The sequence below is a fragment of the Trichosurus vulpecula genome, chromosome 3, assembly GCF_011100635.1.
Source record: "Trichosurus vulpecula isolate mTriVul1 chromosome 3, mTriVul1.pri, whole genome shotgun sequence".
Lineage (NCBI taxonomy): Eukaryota > Metazoa > Chordata > Mammalia > Diprotodontia > Phalangeridae > Trichosurus > Trichosurus vulpecula.
The window spans coordinates 213590599-213610362 of record NC_050575.1 but is presented as its reverse complement, the minus strand read 5'-3'; the positions used below and the strand labels follow the sequence as shown (position 1 = coordinate 213610362).

Below are 19764 nucleotides of genomic sequence, written 5' to 3'. Positions count from 1 at the left end.
CACTGTCACCAATATTATTCAATATTGTATTGGAAATCCTAGCAATAGCGATAAGAGAAGAAAAAGAAAGAGAAGGAATCAGGATAGGGAATGAGGTAATAAAACTGTCTCGTTTTGCAGATATGATGATGTTACTTGGAAAATCCTAAAGACTAAACTAAAAAGTTAATTGAAATAATACTTTCAGCAAAGTAGCAGGATATAAAGTAAACCCAAATAAATCATCAGCATTCCTACATATCACCACCAGGATCCTACAGTAAGAGACATTTAAAATAACCCTAATCTAGACAGTATAAAATACCTGGGACTACACCTACCAAAACAAATCCAGGATCTATATGTACAAAACCATAAAAAAAAAAACTTAGTACACAAATAAAATCAGATTTAAACAAATGGAGAAATATTAATTGTTCATGGGTAGTCAGGGCCAATATAATAAAAATGACAATTTTGTCAAAATTAATTTACATATTTCATTGCCATCCCAATTAAATTACCAAAAATTATTTTACAGAGCTAAAAAACCAATAAAAAATTCATTTGGAAGAGCAAAAGGTCAAGAATATCAAAAGAACTAAAGGAAAAATATAAAGGAAGGAGATTTATCAGTACCAGATCTTAAGCTATATTATAAAGTAGTAATTATCAAAACTATCTGGTACTGGCTAAGAAATAGAAAGGTAGATCAGTAGAACAGAATAGACATACAATCTACAGCAGCAAATGAATATAGTAACCTAGTATTTGACAAGTGTAAAGACTTAAGTTTTGGGGATAAGAATTCATTATTTGGTAAAAATTGTTGGGAAAGCTGGAAAGCAGTCTGGCAGAAGTTAGGCACAGACCACTATCTTACACCAGTTACCGAGATAAGGTCAAAACGGACACATGACCTAGACATAAAGAGAGATATTAGCAAGAAATTTTGAACATGGAACATATTGCCTATCAGACTTACGGATAGGTGAACAATTTATGAATAAACAAGAGAGAGCACTGTGAGATACAAAATGGATAATTTTGTCAAATCTATAAGAATGCAAGTCATTCCCCAATTAATATATAGTCAAGGATGTGAACAGGCAGTTTTCTGATGAAAAATCAAAACAATTTATAGTCATATGAAAAAAAATGCTCTAAATCATTATTGATTAGAGAAATGCAAATTAAAACAACCTGAGATATCATTTTATACCTATCAGATTAGCTGAAATGATAGAAGAGGAAAGTGACAAATGTTGGAGGGGATATGGAAAAACTGGGGCCTTAAATTCATTGTTGGTGGATCTGTGAGCTCATCAAAGATTTGGAATCATGCCCAAAGAGTTAATAAATTGCCTATACCCTCTAACCCAGCAATACCAGTATAAGGTCTGTTCACCAAAATGATTAGGGAAAAAGGAAAAGAATCTCTATGTATTTTAGAACATATTTACAACATTATAGAGAGCTCTCTTTGTGGTGGCAAAGAAGTGGAAATTGTGGGGATGCCCATCAATTGGTGAAAGGCTAAACAAATTGTGGTATATGTTCATAATGGAATATTACTCTGCTATAAGAAATGATAAGCTCAATGATTTTAGAAAAGCATGGAGAAACTTCCATGAAGCAATGAAGAGCAAAATTAGCAGAAACAAGAGAACACTGTATTCAGTAACAGAAGTATTAAGAACAACTTTGAGCAACTAAGTCATTCTGACTATTATAAATACCCAAATTAACTGCAAAGATCCTATGAAGATGCTATTTGAATCCAGAATAAGAAAATATCCATAAACATATTTGCATCTAATGGGAAACCATCTTGAAGGTTTTTGGAGGGGCAGGGGGAAAAAAGAAGTTACCTGATAACTTTGGTATATATTTAAGAGGAATAGCCAAGTTGTACATAATGGATCTGCAATTTCAGGTGCAATCCTGTTTCTCTATCCCACTTTGTTATGGAAATGCTTGCTATATTTCTTAAGTTCAGAGTAAAAATAAATTAAAAAAAAAAGAAAAGGAAGAGAAAACAGAAAAGAAAAGACATGGAGAGCTGAGCCAGAATAAAATAAGAGGATGAATAGAATCTGTATTTCTCTTGACAATATGGATTTTCTATTCATCCCTGAATTATTCCTAGTCCCAACTATTCCAGGAGTAACACGTGAGATCATTTTTCCTAGCAAATGATGCACAATCCACACAAACATACCATTAATCTGTTAATTTATAGTCAATTCCAAAGACTATACCCATGATACAAGGACTATTCCCCCAGCTAAAAGGAAAACACAACCTTGTTCTACAGAGAAGGATTCTGTATCTGCTGGAAGAGGGAACATTTAGTATGGATAACACAGAAAATCATCAATCCAAATAATGGAAGACTAACTGTAATTGTAATATATTACTTATCTAGTGTGGGAACTCTAAATTGTTTTTGGTTGTTGTGAATTCTTCCCAATTAAGTTAGATTAATATCTTACCGTATTTGGGAGGACATTTAAAGTACTGGACTTTCCCAACACTTCCATTATTCTTTCCTTCTGGTTCACTCAACTCAATGCCAGCCCACTGCCCACTGGCAAATTCAGTTGTGCCACAAAATCTTAATATTCCAACCTATGGATATAAAACTAGATTAATTTTTAATAATTATAATGAATTTAGAAAAATGTCTATAATCAACTACTTTTCTTCAGGAGTAAAAATAAAATTCTATTCTGAAATATTGTAAGACTACCTCAGATGACTGAATAGTAATCTGAATTAAAATTGTTAAGTTTATAATCTTTATAATTTGCTAACACTTTCACAACACAGAAAAAAAATTTAAGCCTTGTACATAGTAGTCCCTACCCTACCACAATGACAAGTTTTAAGTGAGATTTTTTTAATGCCCTATTCTAAAGGGAAGCTCTAGGAATCTCCTCTCTGAGCACCTCTGGAAGGAATGTTAGCACAGAGAAGGTTCTTCCATTTTAAACCTCATAGCAAAAAGGCTTCCCAATATCAAGCGCAGAGAATAAACTCCCTTTCCTGAGAAAATTAAAAAATGGAAAGAGCACTGAAAAAAAGGGGAGTTTTCAAGGGAAATCAAATGCCAAAGTTTATGCTGGGGAAACGATATCCTCTGCATAACATCCTTTATTCCTAGCATATGTGATTTCCACATTTGTGGGGTTCCTAGAATTCCCCCATGAAAAATTCAGCACTTAAAACTCTTGTTGAATCAGGAGTAGGAAAAAATATCATTTTTTTAAAAATGGGTAAAGGAAAACTCCCCAAAAACATTCTCTATTCACATCAACCTTAATCCAACCTTCTTCCATCCAAGTGGCTAGATTATTTTCATTAAATCTTTAAACATAGTTTGTGGTTTTAAAATCCCTTTGTTATACTGCTATTCCCAACCAAGTTTCACATTTTCTACTAGTTTTTTTAAATAAATAACCATTTTAATCTCAAAGCTCTCTACCCATAATAAGGAGGCCGGAGATCTCTTTGGTGGTTTGAATCACCTTACCTTCTGTCCTGCAATGATCACACGGTCTCCCAACTTGAGGCCCAATGACGTAAGCATGTCTTTGCCAGTTGTAGGATCATAATTTGGAAGCATGGCCTTTGAGACATCACACAACAAAGGGACAGCATCCAGCAGCATTTGCTTGATTTGTTTAGCACTGGCAGCTGCATCTGCCATCTCTAAAGGCATATCGACTGGGTCTGGAACAACATCAGCTGGGATCTGTCCTTTGTCATTCTACAGAGAATAATGAAAGACAAATGTCACAGCTTAAAATCAACTGAAAAAATGATATATTATGTCTACTTTATGCAAAGAACCGTGTTAGGTACTGAAAGGGATACAAATATAAATGAGACACAGTCCCTCTCCTCCAGTGCTGTATAATAAAAATAGAAACAGAAGAAAATCAGTATTTTTACATAGTCATTACTAAGCTTTACAACATTCTTCTATCACACAAAAGTAACTCTGGAAGAATGTACAAGTTCATCTTTGCATTTCAGGAACAGGACGAAAACAGCTAACATGCTCCTATATAAAGAGTTTTAGTGAGGTCAGGGCAGTTATAGTGACAACGGCCAATTAAAACCCTAAATTGCCTCTATGTCCTGGACTCTTATCTGGTTTGTTGTTGTTGGGTTTTTTGTTTGTTTCGTTGGGTTTTTTTGGGGGGTGGTATCAAGAACTCCCTCCTTTCCTCAGAATTCTTCCCCTCTGCCTTTAAACATTTTCTGGTTTTGTGGGTTTTTTAATTATCCTAAAATTCTCCCCAACTACTGTTGCTTAGAATTACTTTGGTCAGAAAATAATCTATAATAAGCTCAGGTCCCAGATTTCCTCCAAAAGGTTTCCAACTCATAGTGGAGGTGACCCAAGACAGAGGACTGTGATTAATAAGCTGAGACAGCCAGGAAGGTGAAAGGAGGGCAGAAAGAAAAGGAGAGACTAGAGAGTACTAGTGAAGATGCTGTGAAGAGAAGTCATCTTAAAATTAATAGTATAAAAGAACTACTCTTAAGGCACTTCCAAAGTAATAAGGTAGAAATGTCTATTTATAAAAATGATACCAGTATTATGTGAAATATGCCATAAGACAGAGTAAACTGAAGACAACCTTGAATGCTACCCAAAAAAGGAGAATCATTAAAAATTTCTGAACAAAGACGTGGCATGATCAATGCAAAACTCTAGGAAAACTAATGTTAACAGCAAATAAATGAATAGATCCTAAGAGGGAGACAGTAGAAGCAGGGAAAAAGTGAGCAAGCCACTGCACACATGAGGCAATAGGGCCTAACCTACAGTTCCTAGGAACTAATGGGTTCCTAACAGAGTAAAATCAAACTACACAGCTATTTTGGAATAGGAACTTTCATACAATAATCATAATAGCCACTCAGCATTACAGCCAAGAATTTAAAATACTATTTAATATTCCAAAAAACAAAGAAGATAAAAGGAAATCCTAAATATTTAAACAATCTATTAACATTTGTCAAGCACCTATTATGTGCCAGGCACTGTACTAAGTAAGTGCAAGGGATACAAAAAGAGGCAAAGGAAGGCACAAGACTTCCCGGGAGGAGAAATACAAAATGGCAAGAGTATATATAATGATAACTGATCATCTTATAAGATGCAAGAACTCAAAACATTTATGAGACCCATACCTTTCCTAACCAATGGCAGATTAAAGAACAATAAGGCTTTATCTTTTTACAGATGAAGGAAATGAAAGCCTATAAAGCTGAAGTGATCTGCCATGGTCACACTGCAAAGCAGTTGCAGAACTGAGATGAACATCCAGGTCTCTTAACTCTCACTCCAATGCTCTTCCACTCTACCATGCTTCCCAATTTCTCTGTCAATTCAATTTCAAACCTTGTTTTACCATAAGAAAATAAGAAACAAATGGTGACAAGAACTCTTAATGCCTTAGGAACTACAGTCTAGGATCTTCCATAAGGCATTCAGTAAAAGCTTGCCAAATCATATTCCAAAACATTCCAAAAACCCATTCTTTCATTGGAATACAGTGTTCTCTCCTACTGATGGAGACCAGAACCTCCCTGCACATTTGTAGATAGTATTCATAGGCTACAAAAAATTCTTAGGTGGCCAAAAAAATTCACCAACAAGTAGCCAGCCTTCTGGGGATGAGTCTCTCTTGAAGGAACTAGGCCAGGCTAGATAAACAGCACTGAGCCCAGACTCAAAGTTCTTCCAGATTGATAGGATCTGTCATAGCTTGAACTGCACTGGCATGTTCTTCAAGGACCTCCCAGGATCCCCTCTAACCCATGAAAAGACATTGGCATAGAATACTACTACCACAGCCTCCACAAATGGATCTGAAGAAAGGGAATCTCAGATCACATCCCAGCTCTACCACTTACTACCCATGTGACACTGAGAAATCATAGTAATAATATTTATGTAATGCTTTAATGTTTTACAAATATATCATTTTGCTGAGCCTCAGTTTCCTCATCTGTGAAAAAAGAAGTTGATTACATGACTTCAAAGGTCCCTAGCAATTACAAATCTATTATGAAAATTAGAAAATTATCTTTTTTAACAAAATATGTTATTTTAAAAAATTTACTGGAACCTTAAATGCAATTTTTTCTTAAAACATCTTGCTTGTTCCCCTTTCACACATATACACATCCAGGAATACACCTCAATTATTACTGAATATTTGAAGGCTATGTAACTTAAACTCAACATTTCCAGTGCCCAAGAGCACACTGAAAATTTATGATTTGAGAGATAAATCTAAAGAGCTGCTGAATATCACCGCAGTTAAGTGCCTTGCCCAGGATCACAGACATAATGTTTCACATAGAGGTAATGTCAAGATATGGGACTTGAACCCAGGGCTTCCTGACCCCAACCCAGCAATATGCCCACTAGGATAGTCCACAAGTACCTCAATCTTTATAATGGAAGTCTAATGGAAATGAGATTTAATATATGGATTTGTGTTTAACATGCAAATTTTCAAGATTACATTTATGAGGCAGCATGATCAGGTTGCACTCATGGCTCTGATGCCACGTGGATGGCCTAGATAAGCCTGTTCACCACCAGAGGCCTCAGTTTCCTCTTCTGTAAAATGAAGAGGTTGGACTGGACGGCCTCTATGGTCCCTTCCAGCTCTAAACCTACAATCTTAAAATCCTAATGTGTAAATTGTATCTACATCTATACAAAAAAGAAATCTCTTCTTCTCACTCTCTTGCAGACAGAAACTTTAACTGATTATGTTTAGCAAATAAAAATTTTACATTTTTAAAATACATTTTTATGAAAATAAAAATTCATTTTCTGGCTACAAGTATGAAGTAACGGAAAACCCATCTAGAATGGAATAGGACATCAGGGGAGAAAGGAGCAAAGGCTAAAGGCTAAAAAACAAAACCCAAGGTAGCCTTAGCAACAACAATATTACGCATAGCACTGATCTTCTGCTAAGAATGATACCTTAATTACATTTAATTTTAATAGGCATTTCTTGAATTTCTGAGAGCTAAGTTTTATTATCAATGAAGAAATCTGTCCGTGCCTTGGGATGGCACAAGTCTGGCTCAGACCTTGGGGATGCTGAACTAAAACTGCCAGTGTCATTACTTTCAGTGAGCTACCCTATATCCAGACGTGAAATTTAGATTACCACTTTATTATTAGCCAAAAATATGGCACATTTAGTTGATAACTTCAAAATTCTTTTTTTTGTTTGGGTGGGGATGATGAGCTCAGGAGGGCATGGGGCTCTTCCATGAAATCAGGACCCTTACCCTAAAGGCAGGATTTGCTCCATGTTCCAGTAAACACTTCACAGCCCCCGTGCACAAGTTAAATGCTGCAATATGCAGAGCTGTTCCAAAAGCAAAGTCACTGCATGTAGCATCCACATCTGCAATTAAACATCACAAGTTGTTAACTTCTCAATCATCTGTAGACATAAGAAAAAACAAAGCAGTATTTTATTTTGAAGAACTCATTCATCATGATGAAATAAAACACAACCGTCCTGCCTGGAAGACAGCTTCACCAAAAGACAACTTCACCGCATTACATCCAGCTGGACTCTCAATGGTCAAAACATGATACAGTGAAATGCATCTGTCTGAGCAGAGGCTACAGTGGACATTTTGAATATCACCAACAAAGACACTCTCTAAGATCATAAGCTCAAGCTGCTGAGCCCAATATATGCGCTGCTCCATGGGTCCAATTTTGATTTTTCACTATTTCATATTTGTAAAAATAATGGAACAGAACTTCTGGTGCCAAGATGGAGGAGTGAGGAAGGAACCCTCTGAAGCCCTCCCAATTCCCCTCCAAACAACTAGAAAACTGCCTCAGAAGCAGCTTACTAGGATAGCAGGAAAGGTCTGTCTCATTGAGGTGGGAGAGGAGTGAGGTCCAAGAGCAGCAGCCAGCCTCACAGAAGGGGGCTTGTAGCAAGGCTTGAAGCCTGGAGCAATCCACCTGAGAGACCCTGTCCTCCTGCAAACCAGTAGCCCCTTAGACAAGCGGGCAGTCTCTACGGTGCGGCAAGGCCCCACCCACCCACACTTGAGGCAATCAGCAAGGCCTTGACCCCACTGCTGACCAGCAGTGAAGCTTTCTCCCTTGCCAACAGTGAGACCCCACCCCTGGGGCCTACCAGCAGAGAGACCCTGTTTCCATAGCAGCCCAGCAGCAGGGCCCCACCCCTGTCTGGGGCAGACAAGCAATAAGATCCCTCCTCTAGGGTCAGCCATCAGAAAGACCCTGTTACCATAACAACCCAGCAGTAAGTCCCTACCACTGGAGCACGCCAGCAGCTAAACCCCCCACCCAGGGGAGGCCAACAGGGAAACTCTACACCCAAGCCAGAAGGGAAGCCTACTCTCCAGAGAAAGTAAGCAGCTAAGCCCTGAAGCCCAGTGAAGGACAGCAGTAAGACCCCAAGCCCTAGCACAAAAAGCTTGGGACAGTGTATGACCAGACTCCAACTCACACGGAAAAACACCAAATCACCAAAACAACAAAAACAAAAACAACAAACAAAAAAAAGAGGCAGAAAAATTGGCAAAAAGCAAAAAAGGACTTGACTATAGAAAGTTTCTATGGTGATAGGGAGGATCAAGGCATAAACTTAGAAGAAGACAACAGTATAAAAATGGCTATTTGTGAAGCCTCAAAGAAAAATGTAATTTGGTCTCAGACCCACAAAGAATTCCTGGAAGAGTTTAAAATGGATTTTTAAAAGTAAATTAGAGAAGTAGAAAAAAAAACTGGTAAAAGAAATTCAAGTAATACAACAGAATTATGAAAAAAGAGTCAATAGCATGGGAAAAGATCTACAAAAATTTACTGAGGAAAATAACTACCTAAAAAATGGAATTGGCCAAATGGTAAAGGAAATACACAAGCTTGCTAAATAAAATAATTCCTTAAAAATGAAAACTGAACAAGTGGAAACTAATGACTCTATGAGACATTAAGATACGATAAAAAAAAAATCAAAAAAGTTAAAAAAATAGAAGAAAATGTTAAATTTCTCATTGGAAAAACAAATGACCTAGAAAATAGATCCAGGAGACATAACATAAGAATTATTGGACTACTGAAAGCCATGATAAAAAAAAATTCTGAACAACATCTTTCAAGAAATTATCAAAGAAAACTGTCCTGATATATTAGAACCAGAGGGCAAAATAGAAATTGAACTTAAACTCTTGAAAATGCTTAAAAGAGATACCAAAATAAAAACTCTCAGGAACATCATATCCAAATTCCAGAGGTCATAGATCAAGGAGAAATTATTACAAGCAGCCAAAGAGAAACAATTCAAATATCATGGAGCTACAAATCAAGACTACACAGGATATGGCAGCTTCCACATTAAAGAACCAAAGGGCTTGGAATATGATATACCGGAAGGTACCTACACAAAAATTGGCCACGTATGAGGACATAAAAATCTTACAACCAAATGCACAAAAACAGAAATAGTAAACGCATTCTTTTCAGATAATTCAATAAAAATTACATTCTATAATGAACAATGGAGAGATTAAAATTAATTGGAAATTAAATAATATAATCACAAGTGGGTCAAAGAACAACTCATAGAAATAATTGATAATTTCATTAAAGAAAATGACAACAATGAGGCAACCTATCAAAATTTATGGGATGCAGAACAAAGTGGTACCTAGGGGAAAATTATATCTCTAATTGCTTACATAAAATAGAGAAAAAGCAGATCAATGAATTGGGCATGCAACTAAAAGAACTAGAAAAAATCCCCAGTTAAACAACAAATTGGAAATCCTGAAAATCAAAGGCGAGATTAATAAAACTGAAAGTAAGAAAATCATGGAACTAATAAATAAAACTAGAAGCTGGTTTCATGAAAAAAAAAAACCTGCAACAATAAAATAGATAGAACACCAGTTAATTTGATTTTAAAAAAGAAAGAAGAAAACTAAATTACTAGCATCAAAAATTCACTACCAATGAAGAGGAAATTAAGACAATTGTTAGGAACTATTTTGCCCAATTATATGCCAATAAATTTGACAATCTAAATCAAATGGATGAATATCTACAAAAATATGAATTATCAAGATTAACAGAAAAAGAAATAAAATACTTAAAAAACCCAATCTTAGAAAAAGAAATTGAACAAGCCATCACTGAACTTGCCAAGAAAAAATTCATCTTGTCCTGAGGATGAGATGGATTCACAAGCAAATTCTAACAAATATTTAAAGAACAATTAACCCCAATACTATATAATCTATTTGGAAAAACAGGCAAAGAATCCTATCAAATTCCTTTTACAAAACAAATATGGTACTGATACAAAACCAGGAAGAGCCAAAAGAGAAAGAAAATTATCGACCAATTTCCCTAATGAAATTGGGGAAAGAAATTTAAATAAAATACCAGCAAAGAAATTAAAGCAATATATCACAAGGATCATACCCTATGATCAGGTGGATTCCTGAAGGCTGTAACTGTGAAGCACAAACTCCAGCAGCTTCTACCTGTTAATGCTTCAAGTATGGTCCCAGCAGCCCTAGTTACCTTGCTGAAGACCAGCCTAAGTAAGTAGAAAAAGGCTCATGACTGGCCATTTCTGAAGGAATTATCCCATCATGGCAAAGAAAAATACAAAATGGTCCTGAGACTAGTGCAGTCCCTTCTGCTTCTGCATTTACTGTGCAAACCCTAACTAAGCTGGGGGTTCTCTCTATGCGAGGTCCTTCTTCAGTGACCACTGAGTAGATAAGCACACTAGAGGAACAGAATCCCATCAGTCTTTACATTCGTTATATGACAAAGGCAGCAGACAGAAGGAATTTGTAACAAGATAGAAGGATCACTGGTTCTCCTTGGAGAGGCAAATTAAGGAGCTGGTAGAATTGGTTCTAATACGTGCCCAAAAGGCAAGAAAAAACATTTCACAAGATATTTTGTCTTCTAATGTCACAGTGTTCAAAATAAGTTTTTGCAAAAAAGACTACCATGAAAATAACAGCAGGTGATGTTGGGAAGAGGATGAAGAGGTAAAAACGTTGTACTGAGAACTCAATAAGACTTTCCAAATTAAATCAACATACATGCTGATTTTCAATGACTTCAGCACAAAGGTAGAAAAAATATATGCATGGCAAAAAATATACTGGAAAATATAAGAGAAATAAGGAAAAAAGAGAGTCCCAAAGACTGGTATCACAGACCACACAGAAGCTTCATGTCTATGTATCATTAATACTTTCTTTGAGGAAAGAATCAGTAAGTATCACACCTGGAGATTAAGAAATCACTTCACAATAAATGAAAGTGACTGTATTTTAACACACAAGAAACAACACATTACCAACATAGGACGTATTCCTGTGTCAGATGTCTGTGCACAATTAGGCCACTGCCTTGTCAGAGCAAAGATCAAAATGAACAGAACCAGAAGAATAAAATGAGAAAAAGATATGGCATGCAGTTAAAACAACTCTTTCCCAACCTATTTCAACAAATGAAAATGTAATAACAAATGAAAAATGGAAGAGATGGCAAAGACACAGCCAATAATTTCATATGAAAGCTTAAATGATCTAACTGACCAAGTTTAACTAATCAATAGTGAAAATAAACTCAAAAGAGCCTTTTAAAAGTGCCTTAGTAACAACCAGAGAGCTAAAGTAGCCAAGGCAATGCCAGTTTAGAATATAAACTTACTAGTAAGATATCACAAAGGACACAAACTCTGATCAATGCAATGGCCAATGCTACCCACCTCCTGACTGTGACATGATGGAATCAAGATGCAAATGAGACATGTGTTTTTGGACACGGCTAATGCAGGGATCTGTTTTACTTGACTATGCATATTTGTTACAAGGATGTTGTTTTTTCATAACTAAAATGGAATTATGTTTTGTATGACTTCACATGTATAACTGAAATCATATTGCTTGCCTTCTCATGGGATGGAGGAGATGAGAGAGAAGGAGAATTTTTAATTCAAATTTTTTAAAAATAAATGTTAATATGACTGTACATATATAACCTATATCTGATTGCTTAAGGAGGCAGGAAGAAAGGGAAGGAGGGACAGATAGAATTTGGGACTCAAAACTATTTTTTTAATGTCAAAAAGTTGTTTTAACAAGAAACAGGAAAAATAAAATACATAAATGTGTTTTTTTAACTTTATATGTGATTGGGAAATATTTAATAAAATAAATATATATATACACACATTTTAAAAGGATATTTTTTTCTCCCCACCTCACCCCCAATGTTGGAAGACGTGGAAGGGAGAGAAAATAAAGGTCTTTTAATGGAAAAAAATAAAATTATTTAAAAGTACAAAAAAATCTTGTTAGAGAGATGAAATATTACCATATCATATCAATATTATCATCTCATAAACAGAGAGAAGCAATAGAAAATAAAACTAGTTGTTTCAAGGGTGTTTACATCCCAGGGCCTCTCCCTCAACAAAAGATGACTCTAGTCCTGGATTCATATGGATCTGGATTCATATCAGTGGAGTCTGACTCCCACCCCCCCCAAAAGGAAATCAGATCTCCCTTACCTCTGGCTCACTGCCTCCACCCTGCTGTAATTCCAAGGAAATCACTAAAACAAAATTTAGGTATGCCTAGGATCTCCCCAAAATGTAATATGAGACAGGGTCCCTTCTAGAAGGAGGTACTCAGTGTACAATATGAATATTAAGTATTTGTGTCTGACTCTTTGTGACCCAGTTTTGGGTTTTCCTGACTAAGGTACTGGAATGGCTTTCCATTTCCTTCTCCAGCTGACTTTGCAGATGAGGAAACTGAGGCAAACAGGGTTAAATAACTTGCCATTGTCACACAGCTAGTAAGTGTCTGAAACCAGATGAGTCTTGGTGAGTGCCAGGCCTGGCATTCTGTCTACTTCACCACCCAGCTGCTCCTATATTAGCTACAGGACAATTATTTATTTCATCAACTAGCAAATATACTCAAGATTCAGAAGACTCACGAGTATACATTAACACATTTTCAAAAAGCATGAAACATCTCACATAGTTCATTATGCTCATTATACTCTCTCAAAACAGAAAGCATTTGTTAAGCACTTACATGTGCCAGGTACTGTGATAAGTGCTGGGGATACATGCCACTTTTTGGTACTACCAAAATGGCTGGGACTGCTGTTTGGCATTTATCCCAGAAAGACACTATTTGAACAAGGAGTGAAAGGTGACAGACATCTGACTCCCTCTTGCAGGTCAGACTCCTCCAAGAAGAATCTAGATCCTTGTAAAATCCCGGACTAGAGTCTCTTCTGTTGAAGAGGGCCACTATGACACAAGTCAGTGAGGTCAATCTCAAATGGAAACAGGAGTCACTAAACAGTACCTAAGGAACCTTGCAGGTCACGTAACTGACTTAGTTTTAAAAATTAATAATATCTATGTTTTGTTGTATTTTTATTCATTTTGTTAAATAGTTCCCAATTACATTTTAATCTGATTCAGGCCACGCTGGAGAGGGCTGTGGGTCACATACATGTTTAACATGTCTGCTGTAAGTCTACTCCATGCAACTCTTAAATAGAGAAAAATCTCTGGAGTCAAGGGTTCAAGTGTCAAATCTATACTTAACAACAATCTACCTATCTGATGCTCATTCATCCTTGAGCATATTCCTGGGTACATTCACCTCTGAGCTCAGGACAATAAACCTCCCTGCAAAAGGAACAGCAGAGAAGTAGCTCTATCACGGACAGGTCAGCGTCTAGTTAAGCCTTTGTCCCCAATATACCGAGGGCTGAAAGAGCACAAAATATCTGTGATTGTGTGAAACAACATGAACGCAGGTGAATAAAATGCTAATAAAATCTTTCTAACAATCAAAGCTGTCCCAAAATGTGCAAACTACCTTGTTAGGAGCGTCACCTGTGAGATTTGAAACTTGTGTGGTAGTCGGAATAGATGATGAGGAAGGTCATCTCAGACGACCATGTGAGGTCAGTTCAGTTCATCCCATCATTTTATACAATCCAGACTCAGATCATAACAAACTGAAGCCAAAATAAGCCAAAGGGTCATTGAAAGCCCCAGGAGAAACCCAAAATTAAAGCCTAGAGTCAGCTCAAAGGCAGACATACAATAAAATAAACCATCAAGTCTATTAAACGTCAGATCTGCTACACAAGAAAGCATTGCACGGAGGCGATTCTACCGTGTTACTTCCTGTTTCCTCACCCAGCCCTGTGCTGCTGGGAGCAGGGCGAGGGGTCCTGGCTCTTCAGACAGAAGCCACAGATTCAAAGGCTGCCTCTGGTGACTACTTATCTGTGAGACGCAGAGCAAATCACTAAACCTTCCTGAGTTCATTTTCCTCTTCTGTAAAGCGAGGAGGCTGCATTAAATGGCCTCTGAGATCCCTTCCAGCCTTTAAAGGCCTGTGCTAGGTTTGGGGGATATGAGGACGAAAAAATGAACAGTACCTGACCTCAGGAAGTTCACATTCTATCAGGTGAAACAACATATACATATATAGAAGACAAATACCAGATAATGGGGGGAGGGGAGGGTTGGGAGGAGGAAGGGAGAGCACCAAGATGGTTAAAGCTCACAGCTAGTAAAATAAAGAAAGGTCTTGAAAAGGAACCCTGAGGGTCTATCCCTCCCAGTCTGATTTTTTTTTTGGAGTTTTGATTAAAGGGGCCATCCCTTGATTAACTTCTTAAAAAGACCTATTCACTGAATGGGCATTATTACCTCCCTCAAAGTGAGAACCTGAAAAAACCTTAGCCTAAAACAGCCAGGGTCTCCCATTGCATCCTGGGTCATCTCCAGTTGTCCTGATGAATATCAGGCCACTGGACCCAAATGGCTCTGGAGGAGAAAGTGAGGCTGGTGACCTTGCACAGCCCTCCTTCACTCAAATCAAAGTCAACTGCAAGTCATGTCATCATTTCCCTGATGTCATGGTCCTCTTCGAGAACAAAGGACAAACACAACAACCAAATCAGTCGTATCATCTATTGTGTGTATCTTGTCACTTCCTGCTCAGATCCCCTAATCTAACCAAGCCAGTATGCTAGTCATTCCCCAAGAAACTTGTTTATCCCACTGCCTTTTGCAATGTAGCATGGCCCAGACAATAAAGAACTGGCCTGCGAGTCAGGAAAACCTGGCTCCAAATCCCATCACTGACAAATATTCCCCGTTTGAACCTAGGCAAGTCCCTTAGAACTCCTGAGTGCCTGAGACAGCTCCCTTAGACTCTAAGTTGCAGACAGGGTGCCAATTTGCACTATCAGTAGAGAAAGCTGCACACTGAGAGATCCTACAATGAAATCACAAGTCTAGTTTAAAAGAAACTGAGCTACAGTATCCTCTGATTATGAACTTTTATTAGAATTCTATTCTATTAGAATGCCTGCCTAGTGAACTTAATCCTTTTTACTCAGTGGATGAATAATGAACAATAATTAATGATGTTCTGACATTACCTACCTTTTGGTTTTGATGCCTTCAAAATCAAATTTATAAGTTCTGGGACATCAAAGTAAGCAGCATAATGCAAAGCATTCATGTTTGTCCAGCGACTTCTCAAGCTGACATCCGCCCCCAGTTCAATGAGATAAGAGGCAAATTTTACAGCGGTCTCAACATCACCTAAAAAATAGTTTTCAAATTATTTTCCCCAAGATAAGAAAAACTGTATATTCTACTGACCCATCTTTTTATCTATATAGAAAGCACAAAGCAAAAAGGTTATTTTATAAAAGAAAAAGCATCTGAAGTTGTCACAATTTAGATATTCTGTCACAAAAACATTCCAGAGTTTGTAACACATCGTTCTTTAAAATACATCATGTCCTAATGATTATATTTTCAATGACTTGAGTAATAAAAAGTGCTATTGAAACTATGAAATCAAGAATTGAATAAATTTCAGATTCTTAAGCATATTAAAACTTGTTCATTTCCGTTGTGCACAGCCACAGATATATGGATTCCGTGAGGACCAACCCTGACAAACTGCGCTTTTCTCAGCAACCTAAGGGGCAAGGACAACTCCAGGGGACTCACGATGGAGAATGCTATCTTCATCGAGACAAAGAACTGCGAAGTTTGAATACAGACTGAGGCACACTACATGCTCGCCTTTTCTGCTTCTCTTTTGTTTTTGTTTTTGGGGCTTTTTTTTTTTGGCTCTGTTTCTTCTTTCTCATGATTCATTCCATTGGTCAAAATTCTTCTCCACGACTTGACTAGTGCATAAATTAATTCAATGCGAAGTTATACATGACAGTTATATGAGACTTCATGCCATCTTGGGGAGGGAGGGGGGAGGGAGGGGAGAAAAACTGGAACTCAAAACTATGTAGAACCGTGCGTGGTAAACTAAAAATAAATAAAGAAATTTATAAAAAAAAAAAAAAACTTGTTCATTTCAAAATACCTTTCAAAACTGCATGTTTTTCACAAAGAAACACTCCCAATCAAATTTTCTTCCCTTCCAAGAGCCAAAAAATATAAACATACACTAATTATAGCCCCCTGGTGAGACATGACAACAATTTTGGGGCAGTCATGAGTGATACATTACTCTCAAGTCTCCATTATTCACACTAATCAAGATGAAGACAAAGATAATACAAAAATTCATAACTGATTTTGGAATACTACTTCTGTACTTATATTTGAATATGCATCTGTCTGATATTCTGGGGATTCATTTCAAGTAAAACAATGAAATCACACTGAAAACCTGACTTAAGTAGATGCTCTCCAAAGCCTACTTGACTCTAAGACTATCTTGGAGTGATGCAAAACTCTAAGCTAAGTGAGCTGTCTCCACTCTGGAGCAGAAAAGGTGGTTGGATTACTGCATTTCAATGATTTGCCACATAGGTTTCAAGCAAAGTACAAAAAGAGACCGAGATGTGTACCAAACACGGAAGCACACTACGGTTTGTAAAACTAGAAAGCAAAATTATCTGGCAGAAGGCAAAAATTTATCTTTAAATAATTAGGATCACCTTGAACTTGGACATACTTCATCAGGAATTCCCAACATTCACAGAATTCTTTTTCTCCATTATCAATTATGTTTTATATCTCAGTATCACTTCAATAAAGAAAGTATGTGCAGATGTGAGTTTCACTTTTAAGATCATATGATAACACTTCATAGCCAGTAAAAGCCAGGAATATGTGGTTTGATTTGCTATTCTATGTCAAAAGTCCTAAAAAGGGAACCTGCTGACAAATCTACCATATGCTTACCGATACCATGAGCTCCAGATTTGCAGGTATAATGGAGAAGAGTCATATCGGTTAGTCCATCTCTATCATTTACATTACATCCTCTCTTGATAATCTATAACCAATCAGAATATAAAAGAATATAATTACTGTTATTACTGAAGTACTGCTTTTAAATGAATATAAAACTAGAGGAATCAAATAGATTTGTTCAAGAATGAAGTTAGCCCAATATATTCAATTTAGTGTTTGACTAATATGTTCCCACAGAATTGACTCTTCAAATGACTTTTTAGTCTGATCTCATGAAACAATCTTTATTGTGATACACATCACCAGGAATAAGGTAAAACTTACATTACAAAACAACTAAAAACAGTCCATTAAGTATGTTCTTTTTGACCTTCATTAAAAATGAGTAAGCTCTCATTTTCAGTGGGTATAATGTTAACAAAAATACTAGGTTACTCTACCCAACCTGCCAGGCATTTTATAGTCAAGTCAACAAGTATTAATTAAGTGCCTACTATATGCCAAGCACTACACTAAGTGCTGGGGACACAAAGAAAGGCAAAAGACAGTCCCTCCTCTCAAGGAGTTCATAGGCTAGTGGAGGAGACAATATGCAATCAACTATGAACAAACAAGACATATGTAGGGTAAGTTGGAGATAATCTCAAGGGGAAGATATCAGGGAGACAGAAAAAGACTTTTTGCAGAAAGTGGAATCTTAGCTAAGACCTCAAGAAAGCCAGGAAATCCAGGAGACAGATGAGGCAAAAGAATTCTAGGCATGGGAGATAAAGGAGGCCAATGTCACCAGATAGTGGAATATGTAGACAGGAGTAAGGTATAAGAGAAGATGGGAAAGATAGGACAGAGCAAGTTATAAAGCGGATTTTTTGTTTGTTTTATAATGAAGTGTTTTAAAGTCAAACAGATTTATTTGATTCAGGAGGTAAATAGGGAGCCACTAGAATTTATTTATTGACAATTCTTTGAAACAATAATAGATCCAGGAAAGTAGGAATACCTACTTCCACCAGATAACACAATACTAAAGACAAGAAGACACAATCTGAGACAGTGCCAAATTTAAACCTCTCTCTTTAAGAAAACATAAAAAGGTAACATACTAAATCACAGTGGCCATGAGAAAATCTACAACAGAGCAAATCCTATTATAATGAACTTTGTAGAACACAAAAGCATTTTTGGTTATAGCAGAATTACAACCTACCATAAGGGCTATTATTTATATACAATTCCTTTAACTATAATAATCAAAGTCACTGGTACTGTAAGTTATGCACAGACACAGAAACAGTTTTGTTAAGCATAATCCTTCCTTGAAAAGATACTCCTCATAATCAGATTTTACACAAAGAAACTATGTTTTCATAGAGCCGTTTCCTCCGCTCACTCATGCTCATCAGGAGGTATCATTGTCTAGTCTTTCCATTCTTAGCAATAGTCATTGTATTGCAGAGGACATTACCCCTACATTAAAGAATATTTCTATACTTAAATCTTCATCACCAATGTGCTTGAAAAAATAATGAAGTCAGTTCCTGAGAAAGGATGTTAAATCTAGAAAGATCAATGACAAAATAATCTACTATCTTAGAATAAATGAGAAAATATTGTTAAATTAAATTTAGGCAATTATTTTAGTGTGTGTAATTTATATCTCTATTCAGAGAGAAGATAAGTTATAAATCTAGGATTATAGATTCCACTTTTTAAATTTTATCTTTTTTACCATCCTTTTCCTTTTTTCCTTGCATAATTTGTACCTCTGACAACTTATTCATAATGAGTAATTTTTTTAATGAACATTTGGGAAATGACACACTAACCAAACTGCCCTAAAGAGAGGCTTAGTGAGGAAGAATTAAGTCATCGAACAAAGCTTGCCTACATCCGTGGTCCTACTGGTCATTCAGTGCTCTACTTTGTACATACCCTGATATTCAAATGGATATGTGATTACATCATTTCAGAAGTTCCCTCCAATTATGCAGGGTCTAATTCGGGGTGGGGAACTTGCCACCTCAAGGCCTTCTAGGTCCTTGGGTGTGGCATTTTGACTGAATGCAAGTTTTACAGAACAAATTCTTTTATTACAGGGATTTGTTCTGTGAAGTTCAGATTCAGTCAAAGGGCTGCACTTGAGGACCTAGAGGGCCACATGTGGCCTGGAGGCCACAGGTTCCCTACCCCTGGAATCCATCCATACTTGCCCATTCTAGGTGACTCTGGTCCATGTTTTCCCAAAAGTTCTCCATGATAGGTCCACCCTATGTGATGGAGGACTTCCTCACTTTCTCTCCCCATCATGAAGGTACCAATGGAACATTCTAAGATTCTATAATATTCTATAGTATACTTATACCCATCATACATCTCTTCCACTGCCCTTTAAAACAATGATTCTTTGGAGACTATAGCATTACACAATTCT

At 36.7% G+C, this 19764-nt stretch overlaps 1 protein-coding gene across 6 annotated transcripts in view; it reads right to left on the bottom strand.

Annotated features, from left to right (window-relative positions):
* The window catches only part of CLIP4 (CAP-Gly domain containing linker protein family member 4), a 95506-nt gene that overhangs the window by 64764 nt on the left and 10978 nt on the right, over window positions 1-19764 (bottom strand). For all 6 annotated transcript variants that reach the window (XM_036748717.1, XM_036748715.1, XM_036748716.1 and 3 more), the window contains exons 4-8: window positions 17322-17415; window positions 15543-15704; window positions 7318-7436; window positions 3515-3751; window positions 2475-2610 (exon numbers count right to left, since the gene is read on the bottom strand). In XM_036748717.1, coding sequence (XP_036604612.1) covers window positions 2475-2610; window positions 3515-3751; window positions 7318-7436; window positions 15543-15704; window positions 17322-17415 — 748 coding nt within the window. The remainder of the gene's footprint in view (window positions 1-2474; window positions 2611-3514; window positions 3752-7317; window positions 7437-15542; window positions 15705-17321; window positions 17416-19764) is intronic.